The 24,582-nt window shown below is 57.8% G+C and overlaps 1 protein-coding gene across 2 annotated transcripts in view; it reads right to left on the minus strand.

Annotated features, from left to right (window-relative positions):
* Positions 1-24,582, minus strand: part of BOP1 (block of proliferation 1) — a 66,551-nt gene that overhangs the window by 33,331 nt on the left and 8,638 nt on the right. Inside the window, exons 1-2 of one of the 2 annotated variants that reach the window (XM_010566805.1) lie at positions 17,858-17,916; positions 17,430-17,540 (exon numbers count right to left, since the gene is read on the minus strand). Coding sequence is in view for 1 of the 2 variants with exons in the window: in XM_010566804.1 (XP_010565106.1) it covers positions 17,430-17,540 (111 nt within the window). In the remaining variant the exon portion in view is untranslated. Of the gene's footprint in view, positions 1-17,429; positions 17,541-17,857; positions 17,917-24,582 lie in introns of those variants that run through there. The other variant, XM_010566804.1, reaches the window with a different exon arrangement.

Raw genomic sequence — 24,582 nt, forward strand, 5'->3', positions numbered from 1 at the left:
GAACGCGTGCCCGGGAGCGTGACCCCCTGCCACAGCTCAGCTCGGAGATCTTTGCTCCTGCCCAGAAACTGAGCCGGACTGCATGGCAGGGCACAGGGCAGCACGATTCAGAATAAATTCGTGACTCCCTTGGCCTGCGCAGGGCACGCTGGGCCAGCGACAGCAGGTCAGCCTGCGGCTACAATGGGAATTGGGGGATCTGGGGGGGGGGGTCTCCTACCCAGGCAGGAAGCCCAGAGCGGAGCACAGGGCTAGAAGCAGGACTTGGAGACTTCCAGCCCTTCTTGATGGGACAGACGGACGGACCTCTGGGTCTTTTGGTCCTCCTAGCACAGGTCACCTCCTCCCAAAAGGCAGGGCAGCCGTGGCATTGCCACGGCCCCAGCCCCGGAGCTGGGCAGCAGCAGGCAGCTCTGCCAGGGACCCTCCTTCCCCGCAGGGCAGGGGCTCTGCTCCCAGCAAGGAGCAGAGAGCCATGGACCACCACCCCGTGTCCTCACCCCGGCCCTCCTGCGGTGCAGGGGACGAGCGGCAGCTTGGCTGGGCAGCGGGCAGGGGCGCAGGCTGAGGGTGGTCTTGGCGGGGGGCAGCAGCTTCTGCAGCCCCCCCCCACCTTGGATTCGTGCCCGTGCCTAAGGGTGCTGCTGGCACTCGTGCTGCCGAGGAGCACGGGAGCACCCTGGCCCTCATCTTCCTCACCAGTGGCCAACGGTGAAGCCGAAGGGGCAAGGGGGTGCAGACCGGTGGGGAAGGCAACGGGACGTCAGCCCTGGGCTCCTCCTGCCTCCTGCCCCGACGCGGCCCTGCGGCAGCATCCGTCTGCTGCCCCCGGCAGGGACGGGGCGCAGAGGGAGCCGGAGCGCGGAGGGTGACGGAGGGAGGTGGGCTGGGATTCCCTGCACCGAACGCGGGAACCGCGGAGCGGTTAATGAGGGGGAAAGCGCTCGCTGGCTTCCCCTGCTCGTGGGCTGGAAGGGGGAAGGCAGAGGCTGCACGGTGCCCTCCCCCAGCCACGGCTCTCCCTGATTTATGGAGGGGTGTTTTCTTTAGCAAACCCAGCTGCCGGTGGCCTTCCTGCCGATGCCTTTTACCCTGCTCTGCACCTGGAGAGGCAGGACTGACCCGTCCTCCCCCTGCACAGAGCTGGGAAGGGGCAGGGGGGATCACGCCTACGCGCGGGAGGAAAGACGAGGGAGCCAGGATCTTCTCAGTGGTGCCCGCTGACAAGGCAGGAGGCCGTGGGCACAAAGGAACACACGTGAAATTCAACCCGGACACGAGAAGACACTTTTTTTACCGTGAGGGTGGTCAAGCTCTGGCCTGGGGTGGAGTCTCCATCCTCGGAGATATTCGGAACCTGCCTGGACACAGTCCTGGGCAGCCTGCTCCAGCTGACCCTGCCCGAGCAGAGGGTTGGACCAGACACGCTCCAGCAGCCCCTGCCACCCCCAGCCATTCTGGGGTTCAGTGATGGGGGACGACACCCCAGAGAGACCCTTCTCCTCCCACAAGGATGGAAAGCTCGTGTCCCAAGCAATTTAGATGGTAACCACTAGGTTTCAGAGTAAACGTGGGCTCACATGACAATGGATGGCAGCCTGCAAGTTGCTGCACCCACATGGGCCCAGCAGCACAGCTGAAATTTGCCACACATCCGACAGAATGGACTATAAACCTCCCTAAGATAGCTGAAATATTGCCCCAGTCAGTGCAGATCTGGGTCCAGGCTCCTGCCACCCCTCCAGGAAGCTCTCCTCGGCCGGCAGGTCGGAAGTATTTTGGGATGAGCCAGCAGCGAAAGTCCTGGGACTTCCCAACTCGACCTTTCTCACCAACAGCACATGCCAGAAGATAAACTCTGTTGGAGGAGGCAGAAAAGAGCCTGTTCGTGGCAAACGGCATTTTATCAGCCCACCTCGTCCCCAAACACACCACCTACCTCGCTGCTGCTCCTCCACGGCCATCCCAGGAGGCCACGCAAAGAACAGCAGCAAAACCCACCATGGTGGCTGCAGCCAAGCCACTGGCTCGGGCAGCTCCCCACGGGGAGCAGAACCGTCCTGGGACCGGCCACGGCCACGGCCCACGCTCGCACCTCTGCCCGCTGCCAGCGGCTGCAGCGTGCAGGGGCCGGTCTCCCCCTCCCTCCCCACCTCCAATCTTTCCGTGCTGATTTACTGCCCACAGAAAAAGTTTCCCTCTTCGAATCCAAGATTCCTTGCGTTTTGGCTCCTGCTCCCGCAAACCCGAATCAACTGTTAATTTTGGCAGGTCCCCTTTGCTCTGACCGTGGTCAGACTTTTCCATTCTCGACACCTTGGGAGCTGTTCCTGGGGTTGGGGGGGGGGGCACAGGCATCCCCCTCTCTTCCTGGGCACTCTGCCCTCCCCGTTAAGAACCGAGGGCTGGGAGGACCTGCTGCTGCTGCTGCCACGAGGGCTGATGCTGCGCAGCCAAATACGGTCCAGAGCCCCCCACTCCCCACCCTGCCCTGGGCTGGTGTTTACTGGCACGTTACTGGCAGAGCTCAGGAGCGAACCAGGTAGGTCTGGAAAGGTCCCGCTTCAGCGGCCAGCCCGGAGCCGTGGTCTTCTCTGGCCCAGTGGGCAACCGGCCAGCGCGGCAAAGAGGAGCTCAGCTCGGCTCAGCTCAGCTCCAAGCGGGGAGCAGCTGTCTGGCAAGGGAGGCCACGGAGATCCACCAGCAGAGCTGGGGGAAGAGAAACCACAGCAAGTAGTCGCTTTGCGGGGGAACCTGTGGTTAAGCAGATTTACAAGCCGCCCCACAAACAAGCCCAGCACCAAGGGAGGGCGAGAGGCACCCACTGCACCCTCTGCCGCTTCCAGATGCCGAGGGCTGCGGACCCGAAGAAGCGCTGGAGCCCTGGAGGTGCTGCCTCGTCCTTCGCTGGGATGCCAAAACCTCGCGCTGGCCTGCGAACAGATTCCCCCTCCCCGCGGCTAAGTGCTGCCTTATAAAGGAGCCGCCCACATCTCGCTTCTGTGCAGAGCAGGCCCAGCTCGTTAAAAGATTATGAGATGTAAAGGCAGACCGTAGGCCCCCCTGCCTCGGCGCCTTCCCAAGCAGGGCAAGGGGGATGGGATGGAAGAGGGATGGGGCGACGGGGCCATGAGCCCGGGACGGCCGGAGAGCGGCATCCTGGGGATGCGCAGCCCCCGCTTCCAAAGAGCACGAGTTGCACCGCGGAGCGATGGTTTTCCTTGCTCTCGGTGAGCTCAGAGATGCCCCTGCTGTCCCTTATGCCAAGTTTCCCCTGGAGGAGGGAGTACGCCAGACACAGGCGGGCTCTGTCCTCCAGCTGTTTTTAATCATGCCCAGCAAACCCCTCCCGGGACCCTCTCTCCCAAGCATCTGGGAGCAGAGCTAAACCCGGATGAAAGGAAACCCTGCGCAAGCCCTCCCCGCAGAACGACGGGCAGTGGGTCTGGCAGAGGTGGCAGAGAGCCCCTCTCGCCTGGCCGCCCCCTCCAACACGTTAGATACGCACCTGCGTCCCCCCCCAACTCCCCCTCCTCGCCCAAGCCCCGTTCCGCAGCCCAAGGAAGGATTAGCCAGCGCAGCAGGAGCAGCACGCAATCCAGCACCGCTGCTCCCAGGGACCTGCCAGAAAGAAAGAGCAGAGTCTTCCATGTCAACATTCCTCCTGCTTAGGAAAACACGGCCCCGTTCCCCTGAATAGCCTATTAAAGAGAGATTTCCTGCCGGGTGGCGGAGAGAAAGCAGAGGGAGGTACCGCAGCCCGGCCAAAATCAGGGACGCGTGATACAACTGACCGATCGCCGCCAGCCCTGGGCAAGGCCCGGGCAGCTCCTCGGCATCTCTAGAGGTGATGCTCTGTAGGTGGGGAGATGCAGTCGGGAGCGAGCAGAGAAGGCTCCACGTCCCGTGCCGTGCCAGCTTCCCTCTCCGCATCGCACAGCGGGAGGAACAGCTCTGACAAGCGCAGGGCTGTCCTGTTCAGAAGCCTCCCCAGCTCTATTTTCCTCCTGCCCCACGGGATGGTTTTCTCCGTACTGTCCCGGCCGTATCACAGGTTTAGTCACACACTGGAGAGCATCGAGGAGGGATGGGGCCAACGCCAGGCACGTTTGATCCGAGCCCCCTTCGGAGGCTGGTCACGGTCCCCGTAGGCCAGACTGCAGCCCTGGTCCTTGCCTGCAGCCACGCCGTCCTGCAGCCCCCACCAGCCCGCAGGCACACGGGGGGCTCTGCCCTCACCCCCAAACCGGATCGCGTTGCTGCGGACGGCAGGGGTTTGTCTCGGTTGTGCCCAGCGCGAGCAGCAGCTCCCAGCAGGACAGCACCAGGGTCGTGCGCCCAGCAGCTCTGCACATCGCTGCGCTGCGATTCCCGAGGGCACAGCACGGAGCCGAGCGAACTGAGAGCAGTAAAATGACAAAGATCCCTGGAGTGACCTGTGGAAAAAAAGGGCACACAAAAAGCATCACAGCTCTACAGCGCAGCTTCTCCTGGAGTCTCTGGCCACCTGACTCTTAGCAAAGGGCAAGATGAGGTGCAGCCTCTGTTACCGTAGCCCAGAACCCTTCTTCCAGTCCTTACAGATAAAATATTTGCACTTCAGAGAGTACAAGCGATGTGCAATGCTGCTGCTCTCCCCACCTTCAGAAAGCAACCGCCCTGCCCAGGGAAACACAGGGTCTGCGCTGACGACCCTGCTCGGCTCTCTAAGCTCCCACCACGGAAGGGGAGGCTTTCATTTTGCAATTTCCCTTAAATGAAGAAGTAAATAGTGTGTGTCCCGAGCACAGCAGCCAGGATCTCGTGGTGTTCCCGGCTGGCTCTCGGCACAAGCCCCGCCGGCCTCCTGAGCCGCAGCAGAGGCACCGGAGCCTCCTCGCACCACGCCAGCCTCCTGGAAGGGGCCAGGACTTCTCCTCCATCCTCACGGCAACGGCCCAGCCTTCCCCACCGCAGCGCACAGACCCAGGTCACGTCATTCGCACCCGCTTCACTACAGCCCAGAGAGTTGTTTCCAGCTGATGGGACTTGTGTGGTTTGAACTGCACAGGACCTCTCTTTCTCTGAGGGCAAAGCCCAAGCCCGGGAGAACCTCGGGGAAACAGAAAGCTCCAGGCAGGGGCTGCGATGCCACAGCTCCTGCATCGCAGAGCGGTGCGGGTCGCTGTTCCCCAAAGCACACTGGAAGCCCACCACCCACCCCTGCCTCCCTCCGCCGCGCCGGGGCTGCCGTCCGCAAGCCTCAGCCATTAAGCAACAAGCAAGACAGGTTTTAATGACTCCCAAGTCCCATAAAGAGACATTCCTCCAAAGCCAGGTCTCGGCGCATCTCCTCCCCCTCCCGCCATCCGAGCCCGGCTCCGGAAAGGGGTCGGACCCTCGGGGCAGCCCCTCGGAGGGGCAGGACGCTCTCCTCCTGGAGGCAGATGGGCTCGCGCCCCTTTGAAATAAAGTGTCTGATTGTCACCCACATCCACCACGCCTCAGTAACGCGTAATGGGAAAACCCGATGTGGTAGGAAAACCTGACGCTGGGAGAGGAAAGAGATGGGACGAACTCGTGCAGGGGCAGGCGAAGGAAAAGGGGGTTCGGGGTCAGTTTGCTCCCCAAGAGCCGGCAGGCGGGATGCAGAGAGCCAGGACCCCCAGCCCGGGCGAAGGGCAGCGGCCGGCTCGCCGGCTCGCCTCGGCCATGAGCGATTTTCAAGACACGGTGGCCATCGGGAGAGGCTCTTTCCTAAACAAAGAGGGATCGCTCCGGAGCTTAGGAAACATGAGAAAGAGCCCCGCTGCCAGAGCACAGGCTGCGAGCGAGCCTTGCAGCTGGGGTGGGATGCAGAGGGAAGCGGGGACACGCTCTGGGAGCGGGGGGCCGAGGCCAAGTCCTCTGGCAGCTGTCGGTTCGGTAGCCGGCAGAAGCCATTAACGGCGTTTGGCTGCAGAGCAAAGCGACGCGTGGTTCCCGGACACACAAACAGGCGCTCGGCAGCGGCTCCACACGCTCTAGAGTTACAGCCGAGACCCGGAGGCGAGCGCAGGCACAGGCCGACGCTTCCGACCGCGCCGGGGGCCCCGGCGGCGCGGCTACTGCAGGGGCCGGAGCGCAGCCGGCTCAGCTCAGGGACCACTCGAGGGTCCAACCTTTTGCCCCCCCTCCTGGACGGGCTCTGTGTTTCTGACTGGGGAAGAACCGTCCCCAAGGGATGCAGAGCCACGGATTTTGCTCTCAGGACAGCTCCTGCCTCTGCAGAGTGGTGCTGACAGCCCACGCGCTCTCCCAAAAGCAGGCAGAGCCCCTTCTCTAGGGAGGGGTCCCTTCCCTCGTCCCCGGTGACTGTCCGGAGGGATGCTGAGCCCCGGCACACTGTGCGTGATCCCCAGTTCAACCCCCTGCTCAAGCAGGGTCACCAGGAGCTGGTTGCCCAGAACTGTGTCTAGATGACTTCTGAATACACCCAGAGATGGAGACTCCACCACCTCTGTGGGCAACCTGTGCCAGTGCTCGCTCATCCTCACAGTCAACAAGTGTCTCCTGATGTTCTGATGGAATTCCACAGGTTTTAATTTATGCCCTTTCCCCCCTGCCCCGGCCATGGGGACTCCTGGAAGAGCCAGGCTCCCTTGACTTCACTCCCTCACATCAGGGATTTACACACATGGAGGAGGACATCCTTATCTCCTGGCTAAGCAGTCCCAGCCCTCTCAGCCTCTCCTCGTATGGAAGATGCTCCAGTCCCTTCAGCATCTTGGTGGCCCTGTGCTGGAATCGCTCCAGTCAGTCCATGTCTCTCTTGTACTGGGGAGCAGAACACCGGACATTGGCTCTCAGACATCTCTTCTTGAGGCTAAACCTCCGATCGCAACCCAAGGGAGAACTTCTCAGTGCTTGCTTTCGTGCTCTCCGATTAGGGCCCCGTTCTCCTGAGGAGCAGCACGGAAGCAGGACTCCCTTTCCAGCCAAGACCACGTCCACGCTGAGCAGAGCAGATGCTGCGCGGGTGCCGCAGCAGAAGCCTGCTCCGGTGGCTTTGCTCAGCATTCACTTTTTTCACAACAGCGCGATGCTGTCACTCGTGATCAGCCTGCCTTCTCCTTCGCAGGACATCATCTCCCCAGTGGTACAGCTGGGTAGTTGCTGTCCTCCACCATACTCCTTACCCATTTACCAATGTGTCTTTTAACAAGCACACCAGCCGCTCCACCATGCAGGTCATTCATAAAAGTCACGATGCAGGTGACAGACAAGCGCAGACCTCAGCGGGACCAGCGAATGCACCCCGCCGGCCTCCCCACGAATCCTGGATGCCGATGCCCCACGAACAGTCACTGCCAGCTGGGCACCCACGTGCCAAAGTGTCGCCTGGACTCTCCCACGAAAGCACAGAAAGAGACAGGAGGCAATGCCAGCAGGCTCCCGAGGCTCCTGCCACCGACACCTACCGCCCTGCCCCGCTCAGACGTCGCTCCTCTGTTGCAGAAGGAAGTGAGATTGTTTTGACAGACTTGTCTATGTTGGCAGTTACAAGTCCGCTCGCTATCTTCCAGAGGTTTGCAAAGGGCTTGATTATTTTGTTCCAGAGTTTTTCCAGGAATTGAAGTTAAGTTGAGCGGTGTTTTTTTGGACAAGTTGTGCTACTGGATAGGGATAGATGAAAAAAAAAATTAAAAAACCAGCGAGGCCAGCCTGTGAGAGCACCGTGAGCGAGAGGAAGGAAGGACTGGACTCAGGTCTGCAAGCCCAGGACTTAAGAGCAGCTGCATTGCCCCCAGCCCACAGGTGACGGAGCAGCGACAGAGCATCCCTGCCCAGCGCCGGGCACACAGCAGCCTGTGCCGGGCAGAGCTGGCACTCTTTGCCCCAAGGACACGGCAAAGCGGCCGAGCTAAAGCTTCCCTGATTCTGGATCACCCGTTACTGGGATTAAGACAGCACCCAGCGACCACAGGTGAGAAACATCTGGCCCCAAAGACAGCCTGAGAAGAGGCAAGAGGCCGGGGAAGCATTAGCACCCTTTCCGTGATGGGGAAAGGAGGTGCAGGCTTTGCACGGGAAAGCCCTTTTCCCACCTCGCCCTTTCCCCAGGAAGCCCAGGGCAGACCAACACCATCGGCCGAATTCACCGCTCCAGCTCCCAGGGCAGCGTCTCAACCCCGAGGTGACCCGTCCTCCTCACCTGCGAGCTCTGCTCTAAATGCTCTGCCTGCTGAGTGCAGGTCTCCTGCCTTTCCCCCAGGAGACAGTTAGGAATTTATAAACTGACCTGGCTGGCTTTGAATGAGGATTTTAATTCACCAGGCATCCACAGAGTTCCCTTTGCCACGACTTAAAAGCAACGCTGTGTGCTTGCTGCACGCAGGTCTGCTGTAGCTGCAAATCCCAAGGATTGTCCCACAGCGGGCTGGATGACTTCCACATCCCTTCCCCTCCTCCGGCATCACCATTGTGTGCTTCACGGCTGAAGAACCCCACCAAAACCAACCAGGCCAAATTTTCAACTTGGCTGTTGCTACCAGTGCCCCTGTATCGCCTTTAGGCAGCGTCAAGGAAGAAATCATCACCAGGGTAGCGAGGTCGATCAGCACTTGTTTTTTGGTTCGTTTTGGCAGTTTTTGGCTGGCACTGAATTATTAGCTATTTTGTCAAGCTTGTTTATGGCTTGGGAGTTCAACAGGCTTTTTTTTTTTTTTTTTTAATATGTTAAAAGCCTTCTGAGAGCACAGCTCTCCGAAGGCAAGTCCAAAGTCCAAATAATTGTTCCCATGCCCTGCTTGCCCCCAGGTTGCCCGTCCACGCTCGACAGTACACATCTGAGGAAAATAAGGGTGCTCGGGCTGTTTTTCACTTGAGTCATGCACCTCTTCCCAACAGCCCGGACTGTCTGGATACTTCTCCTTTCTTGCCAACTCCAAAGTATCTCCTTTCTGGCCTCAGATCTAAGTTTTCAGATACACCCAGCTGACGTGTGCTCAGAGGAATCCTCGCGGGCACAGGCCACTCCGAAGCTCCCTCGGGAGCCAGCCGTCAGCCCCAAGTCTGGCAGTGAAATATTGGTTTGCAAAGAGCCTTCCATATATATGTATACGCACTTAAACCCACATTTCTGAGCGCTACCTTAGGAATCAACGGTCACCACAGCAAACCCAGGAATCTTCCCAAATAGCTCCCTGACACCACCGACACAGCTGGGGGCTGTAAAAGCCAAACAAAATTCCGGGTGAGATCAATGCACAAGCCCTATCCCCGCAGGCGCTGCACGGAGGGGTGCCGGTTTAGACCACGAGCTCTCCGGTTTACACCGCAAGCTCTCCAACAAAGGGCAGCCTGCCTCCGCGCCAGGCACCGGACAGCGCAGGCAAAACCATGCTCAGCCAACAGGCACCACGGTAGCGAGGACCGGACGAGCAGGAGATGCGGGGTCAAATGTGGGCACTGGGGCAAGAAGCACTGGACACCGTCGCCAGGAGCGGAAAATAGATTTGCAAAGCCTTCCCTGCCGGAGATGCGTGCGTCTCTGTTAGCAAATATCAGCACCTCCCATTTAAACGGGCAGCAAGTATCTGCTCGGCGCGTTATGGCTTGAGGAAAATAATCTTTGGGCTGGAGCGTTAGCCCTGGACTAACAAACCAACCCACCCCGGTCCCCTGAACTGGCCAAGCAGCCTCCTGCTTCCTCTGCACGTTCTCTAGTACCCAGAGCGGAGCCGAGCCTAATGAAGTGGGACATTGGAACAGCGGCCAGCGATTCAGGTCTGGAGATGCACATGTCCCCGGACCCCTCCGCCTGAAGAGGAGGGAGGCCGAGGCCAGCTCCCGAGCTCAGGGCAGCGGAGCAGTGACCCCAGCGCCGGGGCTGCCGCGCAGGTCCCTGCCCGGAGGCAAATGCCCACGCTTCTGGCCGAGGGCCACGCTTCCGAGGCACGCAGACGGGCCGCTCCTCCAGAAGGAGACAAGTTGTTGGTTGAACTAGAACCAGGATCCCTGGCTTGCCGGAGGGAAGGCTCTGCCAGCCGAGTCAGTGGAGGGATCAGAGTCACTCAGTGAAGGCAGGGAGGGGAGAGCAGGCTGCACTTGCCATCCTTGCGGGAACAGAGAGCCAGGAGCGCTGGCGCGCCTTTCGCTGCCTCTCTGGATGCCAAGGCTGGTGGAAGGCGCTGCGGGCAGCCAGAGCACAGCACGAACGGTCCGGGTCATGCCGAGTTTGGGGGGTCCGTGGTGCGAGTTCCCCCGAGACAATGCTGTCCAGAGCAGGAGAGGTGGTGCAAGACTCCTCTGCCTAATCTGGGGCCAGGGAAATACTCAGCCTTATCCGTCCTGGATTTGCAGGCAGGCCGATTCCTGCCTCTGCTGCCTGCTCGAGGAAGCTGTGGGTACCTGGCAGGGAGCCCGCACTGCCAACGGAGCAGTTGGCAGCCCCATGCGAAGGGAACGTGATGCTGCGGCCGGGCCTCGGGAGGGAAAACGGGATGCAGACAGCACCGCCAAAAGGCAACTTCGACCCCACCGAGCAGGCGCTGTCGGCAGCGGTGAGTTCACGCCGCGGCGGCAGCCTCGGCGCGACGCTCTGCCGTGCTGTGCCGCGAGCACAACCTTTCAGTTCCCAGCAGGATCCTGGACCAGGGCGAAGCGTGGGGTAGAGGCAGACGAGCCCCCCCTCAGCTCCCAGGTTGCCCCGATCACAGGAGCCTGCTCGGAGAGACGTCAGCTCGCTTTGGAAAGGACGGGCCGTAAGCTGAGCCGCAGCAGAGTGGGCAGACCCAGCACGCAGAGGGGGAAAGCAAATGGAAAAAAAAAAAAAGAAAGAAAGAAAGAAAGAAAGAAAGAAAAGTTTCCACTCATCAGGCGAAAGTTGTTGTGGGTTTCTCGCTCTCTTTGGGTCAGGGACCTGATCGTTTAACTATATTCGGTGATGTCATTCCTTCCAGAAGGAAAAAGCCTTTCCTGCCCCAACTGAGCTGCTTTACAAATGCTTTAAATATCAAGTTTGGGGCAGCCAAAAGACAGAGTAATTTAGCTCTTTTTTTTTACGGTTGTATCAGCACCCGTTAATTGGTGGCTTTCCCCTCTGCTCTCCACCAGCCTCGCCTGGACCTTGAGGTCTTCCTAATCCCGACCTGGAGAGAAACCCTCGCCAGGCCAGCCTGCTGGGGACGGTCCCACGCCAAGGGGCTGCGTGGAGCCAGCCCACTTTCCATCCACACGCGCCAGCCCGGCGAGGCCAGGATGAAGCCGGGAGATGGACGGCGAGGGCCGACCCGTCGCCGGCAGCAGCACGGGGAACGGGCTTGCCTCTGCGCCGGCAGTCCGGCAGCTCCAGCCTTGGTTCCCCCACCCTCCATCACACGCAGCGCACGGAAACTTTCTATTTTGGCTGCAAACGCTAGAAACCCCAGCGAGTGCCCGAGCCGCTCGCTGCTGTGGACGTTTCCCCTCCCGGGTGAGCCCTGCCGTCCCGCACGGGCCCCGAGGACGGCCACCGAGCACCAAAACGCAGGCACGGGGTCGGTCCCAAAACCTCCCACCTCTTTAGTGAGGAGCAGGGAAAGATGGCAGGCAGGGGCATGAAGCAAGGCTGGGGCCTCTCCGTCTCCGTCCAGCTGGCACTTAAAGCAGAAAGCGCAGCAGCTGAGGTTTCTACACTAGCCTGTACGATGCCTTTTATTGGGAAATCCACAAGAACTCCAAACGCCCCGGTCAGCGGGGAAGACCACCTTCGGTGGTGGCACCTGACCAAAGACTGGTCGGGTCTGGCTGGAGAGAAGATCGCTGCCAACAGCACTGCGGAGACCTCCCTCCCCTCCTCCGAGCAGGAAGGTGATATGGCTCCCAGACAACCCCGTCTTTTGCCTTTTGCTGTTTTCATCCCATCGCCTAAGCCTGCTCCAGAGGCTCCCACCGCCCAGCAGCACCAGCTGCCCCCGGGCAGCAGGCAGAGACCCTTGCCAGGGCGCATGGCTTAGGGACCAGGCTTTGATCCACAAGGTCCCGAGAGCGTCGATTTTATTTTAAAACGCTGTAGCTCCAGATGTTCTTGTTATTCACATTAGTATCTGCAAACCTTAATGTTTGCGAAGCCTTTGGCACCACCGGCACCTCGTGGCCATGAAATCCACAGGCCAGCGGTGTGTAAGATAATCTGTCCGCATGGTGTGCGTGTCCCTCTCCTGCCATTTCAGTTTTAAATCCGATGCCGTTTCATCTTGTCAAATATCCCCCCGTGCTACCTTCTACATCCTGTTATTGTGTCCTCTCAGACTCCGCTTCGCCTCCAAACTACACAAATCTTGTCTTTTCACATCTCTTCATCTGTAGATTCCCCCCAGGCCACCAATTATCCCCACTATCCATCTCTGGAGCTCCTTTTTCTCTCCCTACCTCTTTTCAAAACGGAATAATGGAAATGGGGCATGGCACTGCAGCTGGAGGACCTCACTGACGGGCTGTAACGAAGCTTTCAGTGCTTTCCTTCTTGCATCCCATTTCCAACTTCTTCCCGATGCCGAGCACAGCAGCAGACACTTCCACCGCGTACTTTCCAAGAACTTTGTTTCTGTCAGCGACTGATTCCTTGGGAGCCCAGGAAGGCACGGAGGAGCCCGTGCTACCCCTACAGCCAGATCCTTTAGCACAGGTAAATGCGGGTTAGGGCGATCTCTTCACTGGATTTGAAGCTCTCTCTAAATCTCCATGCCCTACTCCCTTATCAGCGTATGAAACAACCATGGCCCATCAGTGTTCCCCGAGATGGAACAGGCGCATTTTGGAAAGGACACAGCAACACTAGGATGTGCCTCCCCCTCAACAGAAAAGGGCAGGAAAAGAAAAAGTATTGAATTTAGCAGCAGAAACACCTGCCTGCTGAGCAGCCAGGATGATTCGCGAACCTGCTCTCATGTGCTTCGCCTGGGCAAGCTGGGGCCGGGGGCTCCCCGGCTCAGGGTGCAGTGGTGGTTATGGTGGGGGGCAGAGTCTGGGAGCACCAGGCTGGGGTTGGAGCCCCTCCAGGCTCTGCCCCGGGGCACCCGTGAGCTTTTGCAGAGCTGTGAGGGCAGAGAGCGGAGCAAAGGAGCCCCAACCTTCCTCCCGCATCACCGGAGAGAGAGGCCAAGCCCACCAGGCTGGTGGCAAAGCACCCCTCGGGTCCCTCCTCTCCCGGCTCCGACGTGCTCAGCTCCATCCTGGCGGCACTGCCACCGTGCTTCCCGCTCCGAGCCCGAATCCCAGTCTCCTCGCGGCCCTTCCTTTCGCACCTTCGCGGCCGTCAGACGGGGCCGAGCACGCGCGGCTGCCCGGCCAGACACGCTCGCGGGGGAGATTTGCTAAGCGGTTAATGCAGCCGGCGAGTGGGAAGCCTGGAGCATCTGCTGGAGCCAGGCAGGTCGGGAAGCGCACGCACACGCACACACACACACGGAGCGATGAGTTGAAGGAGCTGTCTGCCAGCAGCACATTTCGCAGGATTTTTTTTTTTTTTTTTTTTTCCTCTCTCTTGGCTAATCAGCTACTGAAAGAAGAGCTCCCTCAGCCCGGCCAGCCGCTGCACCCCCCCGCCCGGGTCAGCTGCGCTGCGGAGGAGGGAAGTGGGCTTGGAACAGCCGCCGGCTCACCGAGGAGCACTCAACGCGCCTTCATTCATTATCCACTGACATATGGAATAGTCATTGCGGGAGGAAACAGAACCAAACAAAAGCCCCAAACTGCTTCCTCCCAGCGAGGCCCTGACAGCCTCTGCAGCTCACGGCCATTCATCTCCGAGCGGCCGAGAGGAAGGGACGCTCGGCGGTGAGCTCCGAAGGGATCGCCGCGGGGGCCTGGCGTGGGGGGGACCTGCTCCCCGGCGGCACTGCGACGGCGGCCAGCCCGCCCGCACCGCGGCTCTCGTGCCGCCCGGCGCGGGGACCCTGCCCGCCGGGCACCGGGAAAGGGTCCTGCGTGCGACACGGGCTATCCTACCCGCCCCGGCCAGGAAACCGATTTATTTTGTTGTGTCTCTGCTCAGAGCACACGGCAGAGACCGGCCTGGGCGCCTGGCCAGGCTGAGCACCGGCAGCTGCCAAGTGAGCAGGAGCACAGCTAGAAGAAATTTAGTCTGTGCTAAACACAGGGGCATAGCAGGTCTGAGCTATTATTCTTTATTAAAGAGCTCCGAAGCCCACGCACAGGCGGAGGGGAGAACGCGCAAGCTCAGAGCCAGCCGCCGGCGGGTGAGTGACAGCCGGCACAGCGGCGGCATGCTCCGGGGCATCAGCCGTGCCAGCGGTGGCACCGGGTATTTTCCCAAACTGCCGCTGGTTTAGGGAGCAAACCTGCGGGCGCCACTGGGAACGGAGCCATAGGGCAGGCTGTAGGGTCGCAGGCGCCCCGTTAGGGGTTTGTAGACGAAGCCAGGCAAAGGGGAATTGGGGGAGCACCCTGAGCGCTGCACCCAGGGTGCTCCCGGCTGGGGTCTGCGCTGAGCAGCACCCACCAGCGTGACCGGTGGGGAGAATGGCAGGGGAAGGGGCCGAAGGGGACTGGGACGTCTTCCCACAGCAGCGCCTGACTGCTGGAGCTCAATGCTGCTGCTGAACGCCACAGCATGAACAAGCACAGGGGGGTTATCGCCTATCAATAACATTTAGAGCTGCTATCATTAAAGATAACAATCAGGTCAGAGATAATTATCACGGAGATAGGTATAGTCTGGGAGCACAAGGCTTAATCTCTACCCAGAGGCTGCCAAATTTCTTGCCCGTTCCCCCAGAGCTCCCAGCAGTGACCAGAGCCCAGGGACAATCTGCTCCTGCAGCTCTGCGCCGTGCTCCGGCAGAGCCCCACCGCCCCGGCTGCCTGCCCCGACTCACGGACAAAGGCTGGGACCCCAAATCCGGCAAGAAAGGGGACTACTCCAGCCAAGCCAGCTCCAGCTTTCACGGCTCTCCCCGCTCTGCTCTCGAGATGCCAGTTTGGGCCATGCCACGCAGCTAACCCCTGGGTTGGGACATCCAGAGGAATCCCATTGCCTCTGGCAGAAGGGTGGATCTGGACCCTCCACTATCAGGGATCGCAAACCCCGGAGGTGTTCCACCCCAAGCTCACGGTCCCACTGCAAAACAGTGCCATTTGGCGGCTGACTTAGAGGGCGGTGAAGCAACACGGCCGTGTGAGGCTGGTGGCATGGCCAGCAGGGGTGGGAGGACGCAGGCAGCACGCTGTGCACCCTCCGAAGCCCAGTTCTGCACCTAGCCACCCCCCAACACACAGCCAGCCCACGGACCAGTCGCCTCCGGACAAGGGACGAGTGACGGGGGTAACGAAGCAACACCCAGCACCGAAACCGGCTGCCACGGTTCCCAGCCCAGCCAGGCTGACCAAAACCTCAGGCTGCGGGAGAAGGCCTTGGCTCTGTGTAAGCGCTGCTCAGCAATAACTAAAACATCACTGTGTTATCAACACTGTTTTCAGCACGAATCCAAACCATAGCCCCGTACTAGCTACTACGAAGAAAATCAGCTCTATCCCAGCCAAAACCAGCACAGCATAGCATTTCATGAAGACTTTAATTAGGACGAGGCTACACGCTAACTGGGACGAGGCTGCGATGCAGGCTAGGTCTCAACAGACAATAAAAAATAAAAAAATACAGATCCTATGTGCAGCAAGAAAGGGTTTTCCTGGCCCTGTTCTCGTCTGAGCTGCCCCTGCCTGAACGGGGGGGGATGCTGCCCTCCCCTCCCAGCCACAAAGCAACAGACAAGCGCTGGGCGATGCTCCTCATGGAGGCGAGCACAAAGCACCCAGTGTGCGCATCCCAGCCGCAGGAAGCAGAAGCATCAGGGTTCTTATGGAAGAGAGATAAATGCAATTACAGAGGGAGGGCAGGGGGCTGGGAACGGGGAACAAGGAACAAAGCCACTGGAAGCTGCTCTGATGTCAACAGGTTCTGAATCAGCGCTCCCCCCACCGGGGCCCTGAAGCAGGACCAGCTGGGGAGAGAGCGACCTTGAATTCCTGCATGAAAGGGTTTTTTTCCTGGGTTATGCTGGAGACATTACACAAGTGTATGTTTTCTATAGTCATATATTTCCCCTCTCTCTAAATCTCTATTCCAGACCCCGGGGCAGGGACTGCTGGCAGCTCCAGCGCTAGCCCAGGTGGGCCTCTAACGTCTAACCTTTCGGGCCCTCGCTGGACCAGAAAGGCCGGCAGGCACCCAATCCTCCCCCTTCCCCTCTGCTGGGACTGAAACGGGAACAGACGCATCCCTCAAAGCACCAGGAAATGCAAGCCTAGACCCTTTGAACCGTCAGTGATGCCAAAGATCTCTCCTGAAGCTGGGTGCGCAGCCCGGAGTCCCGCTCATGATGTCCCTGCTCAGCAAACTCCCGTCCCAAGCCCCGGGTGGTACGCTGTCGTTACTCCCGACATTCCCCCCTGGTACCCACAGCCATTCCACAGCGGCCAGGCACCCCACGCGAGCGAGCTGTCAGAGCTCCTCGTTCAGTGCACTTGCGGCGTGTGGCAGGCACCAGCTGGCTCTTCACCTGCCTGGTCATGCAGGATTTTCTGTGCTCTGTTATTTCTCAGTGGTTAAGGAGGAGACAGCCTGAAATATTCCACCTAACCAGCGCCCAGGAGGCTTCTCCAAGCATTTGTCCAAGTCATGTATGAGGCTACCCAGTACCCTTTCAGGTGAACCTAAATCCCAGCAATAAGGGCCAGATCCAAACGCCCCCACAGCCCTTGGCAATCCCTCCATCCCAACCCCAGTGCTCTACTGAAACAGCTGATTGACGCCAATTGCATTAATTGATTTAGCAGATGATTAAGAAAGGCAACAAAGTTTGTCTGGAACAACCAAACCCTAGGGGCATTTTACTGCTGAGATCCTGCTATCTTCCACGCAAGCGGTTTCCAAACTTTTCCAATGAGCATAACTCAGAGAGGTCCCCTCTGAGAGCAGGGCAGATCCCTGAACAGCGAACGTAACCCCATGAGCCAAAGGCGAGGCTCAGTCACCTTTTAAAGAGCTGAAGAAACCCTCTCTTGACCCTGGGCTGAAAGCTCCAGCTCTGGCTGGGCAAAGACAGCGCTTGTTGTACGACTTCTAGGAAGAGTGGAAGGGAGGCTCTTCCCATACGGGAAGCGCTGTCCTTTCCAAGGTGGATGTGACGTTCCTTTCAGCTGCCCCAGGTGCTCCAAGCGACGCACTCAAGTAACGTACCTTCACCAAGAGTCTGCTTAAGAGCCCTGACTTGGTGCCTCTGGCCTGCTCTGCATTAGCGGCAAAGAGCAGTCCGGGCAATTCCCCTTCAGGGACAACGTTGCTTGAGCGTATCCCCTCCCTTCGAGATCACACAGAAGCCAACATGGAGAGGGAAATCCATCCATCACCTCTATCTCATATCCACATATTAAAAAACACAAACAAACAACATTGCAATGGGTCCTACCTCTTCATCTGAGCTGTCTTCTTCATATTCATTCTGAGCAAGCAGACTCTCATTTTCCTTCAATGACGAATCATCTTCCAAGATTTTGCTCTTCCTGGGAGACCCTTTGGCCTGAAAGACAAAAAAAAAAAAATAGCTTAGTAAGACACTATCATGTGAATCTTTGCATTTTTGTGTTCGCTACATCAGAGACCTTGTGCTGGGCAATGAAATCTGAAGCTGCCACTAACATCTAGTCAGCTGCCAGGTCCAAGATCACCACAAAGCACTCCATGCCCCAACCTGGACAGCGCTGTGCAGTACAACCTCTCACCCTTAAATCCTCTGGGACGCCACATTGCAGAGGGAAGGAAGGAAGGAAGGAAAGCGCTCATTAAGCAGCATGCTCTTACATTCACTTGGGACTGCAAAGAGAGAAAGTCAATCACCTCTCTTCTGAGGACAGGTTGCCTGAGAAGCTCTCTGGCAGCTGCTTAGCTTGCACAAGAATTGCATTCTCACTCACTGGGCCCAAAATTATTCTCCCTCTGCAGCTTCCATATGAGAAAAGCAGTGACGAGTGGTGTTCCTCAGGGGCTGATATTGGGATCGGCGCTGTTTAACATCTTTGTTGGCGACAGGGACAGTGGGATCGAGCGCACCCTCAGCAAGTTTGCCGACGACACCGAGCTGTGTGGTGCGGTCGACACGCTGGAGGGAAGGGATGCCATCCAGAGGGACCTCGGCAGCCTTGAGAGGTGGGACTGTGCGAACCTCGTGGAGTTCAACAAGGCCAAGTGCGAGGTCCTGCACATGGGTTGGGGTGATCCCAAGCACAGATACAGGCTGGACAATGACTGGATTGAGAGCAGCCCTGAGGAGAAGGACTCGGGGGTGTTGGTTGATGAGAAGCTCAACATGACCCAGCAATGTGCGTTTCCAGCCCAGAAAGCCAAGTGTATCCCGGGCTGCATCCAGAGCAGCGTGGCCAGCAGGTCCAGGGAGGGGATTCTGCCCCTCTGCTCCGCTCTGGTGAGACCCCCCTGGAGCACTGCGTCCAGCTCTGGGGTCCCCAGCACAGAAAGGACATGGTCCTGCTGGAGTGGGTGCAGAGGAGGGACATGAAGATGATCCAAGGGCTGGAGCACCTCTCCTATGGAGACAGGCTGAGAGAGTTGGGGTTCTTCAGCCTGGAGAAGAGAACGCTGTGAGGAGACCTTATTGCAGCCTTTCAGTACTTAAAGGGGCCTACGAGAAGGCCAGAGAGGGACTTTTTATGAGGGCATGTAGTGATAGGACAAGGGGTAATGGCTTTAAACTGAAAGATTAGAGGAAGAAGTTCTTCACCGTGAGGGTGGTGAGGCACTGGACCAGGTTGCCCAGAGAATTTGTGGCTGCCCCATCCCTGGCAGTGTTCAAGGCCAGGTTGGATGGGGCTTTGAGCAACCTGGTCTAGTGGAAGGGGTCCCTGCCCATGGCCAGGGGGTTGGAACTAGATGATCTTTAAGGTCCCTTCCAACCCAACCGGTTCTATGATTCTATGATATCCCAGCCATCTTCCAGAGTTATTTCAAGACTCTCTGTCCCTCTTTTCCACTGGAGCTCAATGCCACTGAGACACGGAAAGACACAACCAGGGCAGAGGTTGCAACTACCCAACCTGCAAGAACAAGCAGAACAGGGAAGGGATTTCCCAGCAACACTGCTTCCTCTGAGCATCAGTCAGAACATAAACAGCCAAGGACGAAGTGCCAGTGCGGCTCCAGGCTTAGGATGTAAGGAGCTCATCACAAACCACCCAAACTCACATCGCAGAAACAGAAAAATTTATGCTGGAAAGGACCTCTGGAGGACCCTAATCCAACCTCCTGCTCCAAGTTAGATCAGGAGGCTTGGGATCTTGTCTGGTCAAGTTTTGAGTATTTTCAAGGACAGAGATCTCACCCCCTCTCCGGGTCCCGTTCCAGGGCTGCACCACTCCTGTGGGCAAGAACACTCCTTACGTTCAACCAGAATTTTCCTTGCTCCACCCTGTCCCTGTTTGTTGCCTCTCATCCCATCCCTAGACATCACAACAGCCTGGCTCCATCTCCTCTGCACTCCCTTGTGAAGCTGCAGACACCAATGGGATCCCCCTTTGTCCTTTCTCCCAGCTGAAGAAGCCAGCTCGCAGACCCTCCTCGTGTCCCTTGCTCCAGCCCCAACCATCTCAGTGCCCTCCGCTAGACTCATTCCTGCCTGTCAGTGTGTTGTACTGGGGAACCCCAAACTGGACCCTGAGCTCGGATGGGTCTCAAGTGCCAAACAGAGGAGAAGGACCCCATCCTTGGCACTGCCAGCTGTGGCTCTGCCAGTACAGCCCCAGATGTGGTTGGTCGGTGTTGCAGAGGACACGTGCAGATCCCCAGGCTGTCCCCAAGACCCCCAGGTCCTTTCCCCCAGAGCTACTCCCTGGCCGTTCAGCTCCTGCCGGCCCTGCTGCACAGGGTTATTTTGTCCCAGGTGCAGGACTTAACATTTATCACCCTTGAACTTCACAAGGTGCCTGTCAGCCATCTTCTCCAGCCCGTCAAGGTCTCTCTGCCCTCCAGCAGATCCCCAATAGACCCCAGAGCCTTCTCTCTCAAGTAAGGACAGACCCAGCAGCACCATTCTCTCTATCTGGCAGGACAAGTGCACGGTGCTATCACAAGGGCAGGCTTTTCCCAGCACTGAACTTCAGCAAAGGTCCTGCCTACCGATGGGGTCCACCACGTCTGAACTCAGGACTCCAGAGCTGCCGGACAAAGTGTTTGAGATTGGGTAAAGCACACAACCATCTCACCTGCGTAATATGAAGTTACTGGTGAGTTTTGGTGTAATGTGCACATTTGGAGCCACTCTGAACCTCTTTGGAAGAGACCTGGGTAGAGAACAGGGCAGGAACAAGCTGCAGATGCAGCCCCCAAGGTGGCAAAGTCACTGTGATAAAGAGACTCACACCATCACATGTACTACACACCGTGCCAGATGTGTCCAACTGAGGTTACCCATCAGGAGTGGTGGGACCAACCCCACTCACAAGGAGCTGAATGCAGCCTCTATTGCTTGGGTTATCCCAAATTTTTTCCCAGGCCAGAACCCACAGCGGGCAGGACACCTGCACTGAAGCAGAGCTTGTCCTGTCCCACGGGCCACACGTTCTGCTCCCGTCAGAGAGACAACGCACGGGGCATGCCTCGGGCAGGAATTAATTCCCTCCTCAGACACGGGTAATCAGACAGCACTGAGCATCAGACTTCGCCCACTCGCTGACCTGCTGTGTGGGTGCCGAATAAGCTACAGATCCTTCCCTGGAAAAGAGATTCTCTCTCCCCCCGCGCACCACTTGGAGTGGGGGTAGGGGGAGAATGGGGACCCTGGCTAGATCGGGTTTACGGGAGGATTCAGTGAAATAATCGGAAAAACAGCCCCAGAAAACGTCCCTCGCGGGAGCAGTAAAATCCACACAGTGTGTGATCACCTTCTGCTGTACGTACACACCAGCGCAGCTCCCCCGAGCCACAGGGAGAGGGGTGGGAGAGAGCCTGGAAAATACTGGGCCGGCAAGAGGATGAGATTACTGCAAAAACAAAAGGCTTTATTAAAAAATTTTTAAAAAGGGAGATTGGAGATAAGTTTTTTTCCAGGCTTTTGGCGCTACAATGGCTTTGGACTTGAGTTTCCATCTTTCCCTCATTTCCCCCTTTCTCTCCACCGCCACGATGAGACCGAAGAAGGATCCTGCGCCATAAACATGGGTTGCTGATGCTACAAGCTGCCAGTGTTCTTGAGTGAAGGCCGTGCCAGGAGGTGGCACGCAGTCACTCCAGCACTCCCGCTCTTACCCCAGTGATGCTCAGGTTCCCGGTCCACGCAGTTAGGGAGAAAAAACAGAGGCCCACGGGCTCCCCAGGTCCTGGGTTTACTCCGAGAGCTGGCACATGCCAGGATCTGGCCCAGGCTTCTTGCAGGAGATTCACCTTGGCTGGCACGTCTGCAAACCAGACTCCAGCATCCAGGGATTAGGCATGTCTGTCGGCAAGTTCAAACCCTTCAAGAAAGCTTTGCCAGGAAAATAAGACAGACCTCAGCTAGGACATCAATCACACACCCAGCACCCTATAATACTTGACTAAAGGCCACCTGGGACACAGTGAATGCACACTGAATACTAAAACCATTTTACCAGAAAAGGGTCTGTCTGAACCAGACAGGGCTCTAAAGGGGGTTTCAGGATAAGCAAAAGGTACCAGGAGCAGAGGGGCCAGCAGACCTGGTCGCAGGGGAGTGCGGTCACCGTTCACTCCTCTTGCAGGCTTCTTGGAAACACCTCTCTGCACCTTCCAGGTACGTTTACCTTGACGCACGCAAAGGCTTTTTCCCTGCAGCCGGGTATCGGTCTGCCGGGGTCCCAGCCAGCCGGGCAGGCAGGGACAGGCTGGTCCCCTTAGCTTCGCAGGGGCTGCGTTCGGACTCGGGGAATAACGGCGAAGCTTTGCTCTGGCGCCCAGGCAGCCCCGTGCAGAAAGGCTCGTTCCACCAGAGGGCGGCAAGCAATGCCGGACACACCGCAAAACCCTGCAAAAACCCCTCAAAACTGCCCTGCCGGCAACCCTCACCCCAGCTGCTGCCAGGGCTCGGGGACGAGGACCGCCTGGCCCCCACCCCGGGCATCCACGGCTAGTGGGGATCCAGGAGTCGGCACCCCCAGACCTCGGCTCAGAGGGGAATTGGGCAGCGCTGAGTATCCCTGACAGCCATCGGCGAACCCCACTTCTGGCAGTTTTGGTCGCTGGAGGGGAGACCCGGGGCAGCTGGTGGGTTTCAACAGCAGGCGGGTTTCGACAGCACGGATGGGCCCTGAGAACAGGTTTAGCTGTAATGAGGGGGATAAGGGAAGAAAGATTGAAGCCTCCCACACCAGTGAGACCTGTAACCTCCTCCCTCCCAAATCCACCCCCTGCTCCCCATGTGCGGATCAGCCGGGATTCCTCTACCCCAAACTCCAACAGGTAAATTCAACAGAAGAGTTCAGAGGAACTAGAAAAAAAGGATTAATCTAAACTAAACCACAAACTGGAGAGGCACAAAGGAGAGGGAGAATACCACCAGCAGGCTTTGAGGAGAGCCACATCCTCAGAGCCCCCCACTTTACACCATCAAAGAGGCGTGCGGGATGGCAGGCAAACCACGCTTGCTCAGACACAAGCGCCACGCTGCTGAGCTGCACGAGCTTCTCCGTGTCTTGGCCAGGCCAAGATAACAGCTTTCCAGCACAGGCAGAGCCAGCTCTCCCCAGTTATGCTGCAAAAAGCACATCACGTACCTGACTGGAAAGAGAGTCTTATGACAGCAAAGATGCTAAGGAGAGACAATATCTTTAGTTATAAATTAGAGAAAGGAAATACCCTTTCAGGAACACAAGCCCCTCAGGTGTGAAGGAGAAGCAGAACTGAAGAAGGCTTGTCTATCGCAAAGCTCTTCCACATCCTCCAGCTAGATAAACTTGTGTAATACAAGATACTGCCTCTGCCTACACCAGTCCTGCTTAGTTCCTTAAGCTATTGCTGCTATGACATCCATACTAGACAGCCTCGGAAAGACCAGCTAGGCAGACTATTTAGCGGCTGCCTGGACTAGCTGAATCGGTAAGGGAAGCATCCCCCACTGCATTTGCTAGCCAGTAGAATAAGCATCAGCGCACGTTAATGGCCCAGTTAGATCCTCCTCCTCCTCCTCCTCAAACCAACAGCCACCAGAAGCTGGATTAAAACATCAGTAGCTCCTTTGGCTCCCCTTCCCCTAAGCAAAACCCGCTTGCCTCCCACCGTAAAGTTCTCAAAGTGCTCCCACGCAGTTCCTCCTTGGTTGTGGAGAAAAGATCAGAAACTCCTGGCTTGCAATCTTCCAGCAGGAAGGGAGAAAGGTCCCTGCTGTCCCAGCGATTCCCAGCTACAGTGGAGCAGAATCTCCTTGGTGGAGCTGCAGAGGCAGGAAAGCTGGAGGGAGGGGATGCACCAGCTGGGTGCTGCTGCTGCAGAGACAGAGTTGGTTTATGAGCAGCTGGACAGGTGAGGGGGAGGACGGGCAGCAGCAAGGCCAGACGTGCCAGTCAGGGCTGGAGCGAACAGGTAACAGACCCTAATGTGGAAGCAGCCCTAGAGCAGACGGGTGTGGGAGCTGTGGCAACAGCACTTATGTGGGCTCAAAGCAACTGTCCCTCGTGTTCAGAAGAGGGGCTGCCAGGTTTCTCTCTCAGCTTTACCAGATGCTGGGATGTGCACACAAGTAGTGAGAGAATCTTGCTCCTCGGTGCCAAGCCCCGACCTTGCTAAGATCATATGGTCAGGGTGGGGAAAAGCGAGCAACCACCACACACGCGTCATCTCTTCCTTTGCTAAAGCAAGATGGTTCTCGGGCCTAATACTGTCAAAGTTGCTCTGCTCACCCTGTGAGGCAAAACAGCTAAATCCTCAGTTTTACACATGGAAAAACAATACCTAAGGGAGCAGCAGTGATCTAGCTTGCAACAGGGCTAGAAACGGGATTCCCAAACTCACAGCCCTGCGAGCTACAGCGTACTCGCGTGGGCTGTTCTCCAGGACCTGTCCTCCACCTCCCCTCCACACACGTGAACACCAACCTGCAGCAACTCCAGCTGTTCCACTGCCTCTACACCAACTGCTGCTGATTTAGGGACAAACAACATGCTAGGCTTGTGAAGAAAGCTGAGATGAAGCCACATAATTCCTTCTGATGAGCAGGGCCTCAGGTCCCAAGAAGCCCGTCAGACCAGCTGAGCCTTGTGGCAGTTTAAGGGCTTAAAACACGTGTTTACCTCATTACCAGCTGTTGCATTTTAAGAGGTTTCCGTTCTCAGGCAACCTCTTGCAAGCGACAAGATGCAAAACAGCATCTCAAGCAATTGCAGCCCACTGCTAAGTGAACATCTGTGCACACCTCAGGTTTGAGCTTAGATGTAAGAAGATCCAAATCAACGCCTTCTGAACAAGAGCAGTAAAGTGGCTCCTACCAGGGCCAGGACAAAGCACCTTGTTCAGCCAGCCTCGTGGAACCAGGGCTATGTAACCGAGCCTGTGCAAGCAGCTATCTGAACAGCAGTCTGTAACTGGAACATGCCTGCTGCTGGGAA

This window comes from Haliaeetus leucocephalus, unplaced genomic scaffold (genome assembly GCF_000737465.1).
Source record: "Haliaeetus leucocephalus isolate CR32 unplaced genomic scaffold, Haliaeetus_leucocephalus-4.0 Scaffold218, whole genome shotgun sequence".
NCBI lineage: Eukaryota > Metazoa > Chordata > Aves > Accipitriformes > Accipitridae > Haliaeetus > Haliaeetus leucocephalus.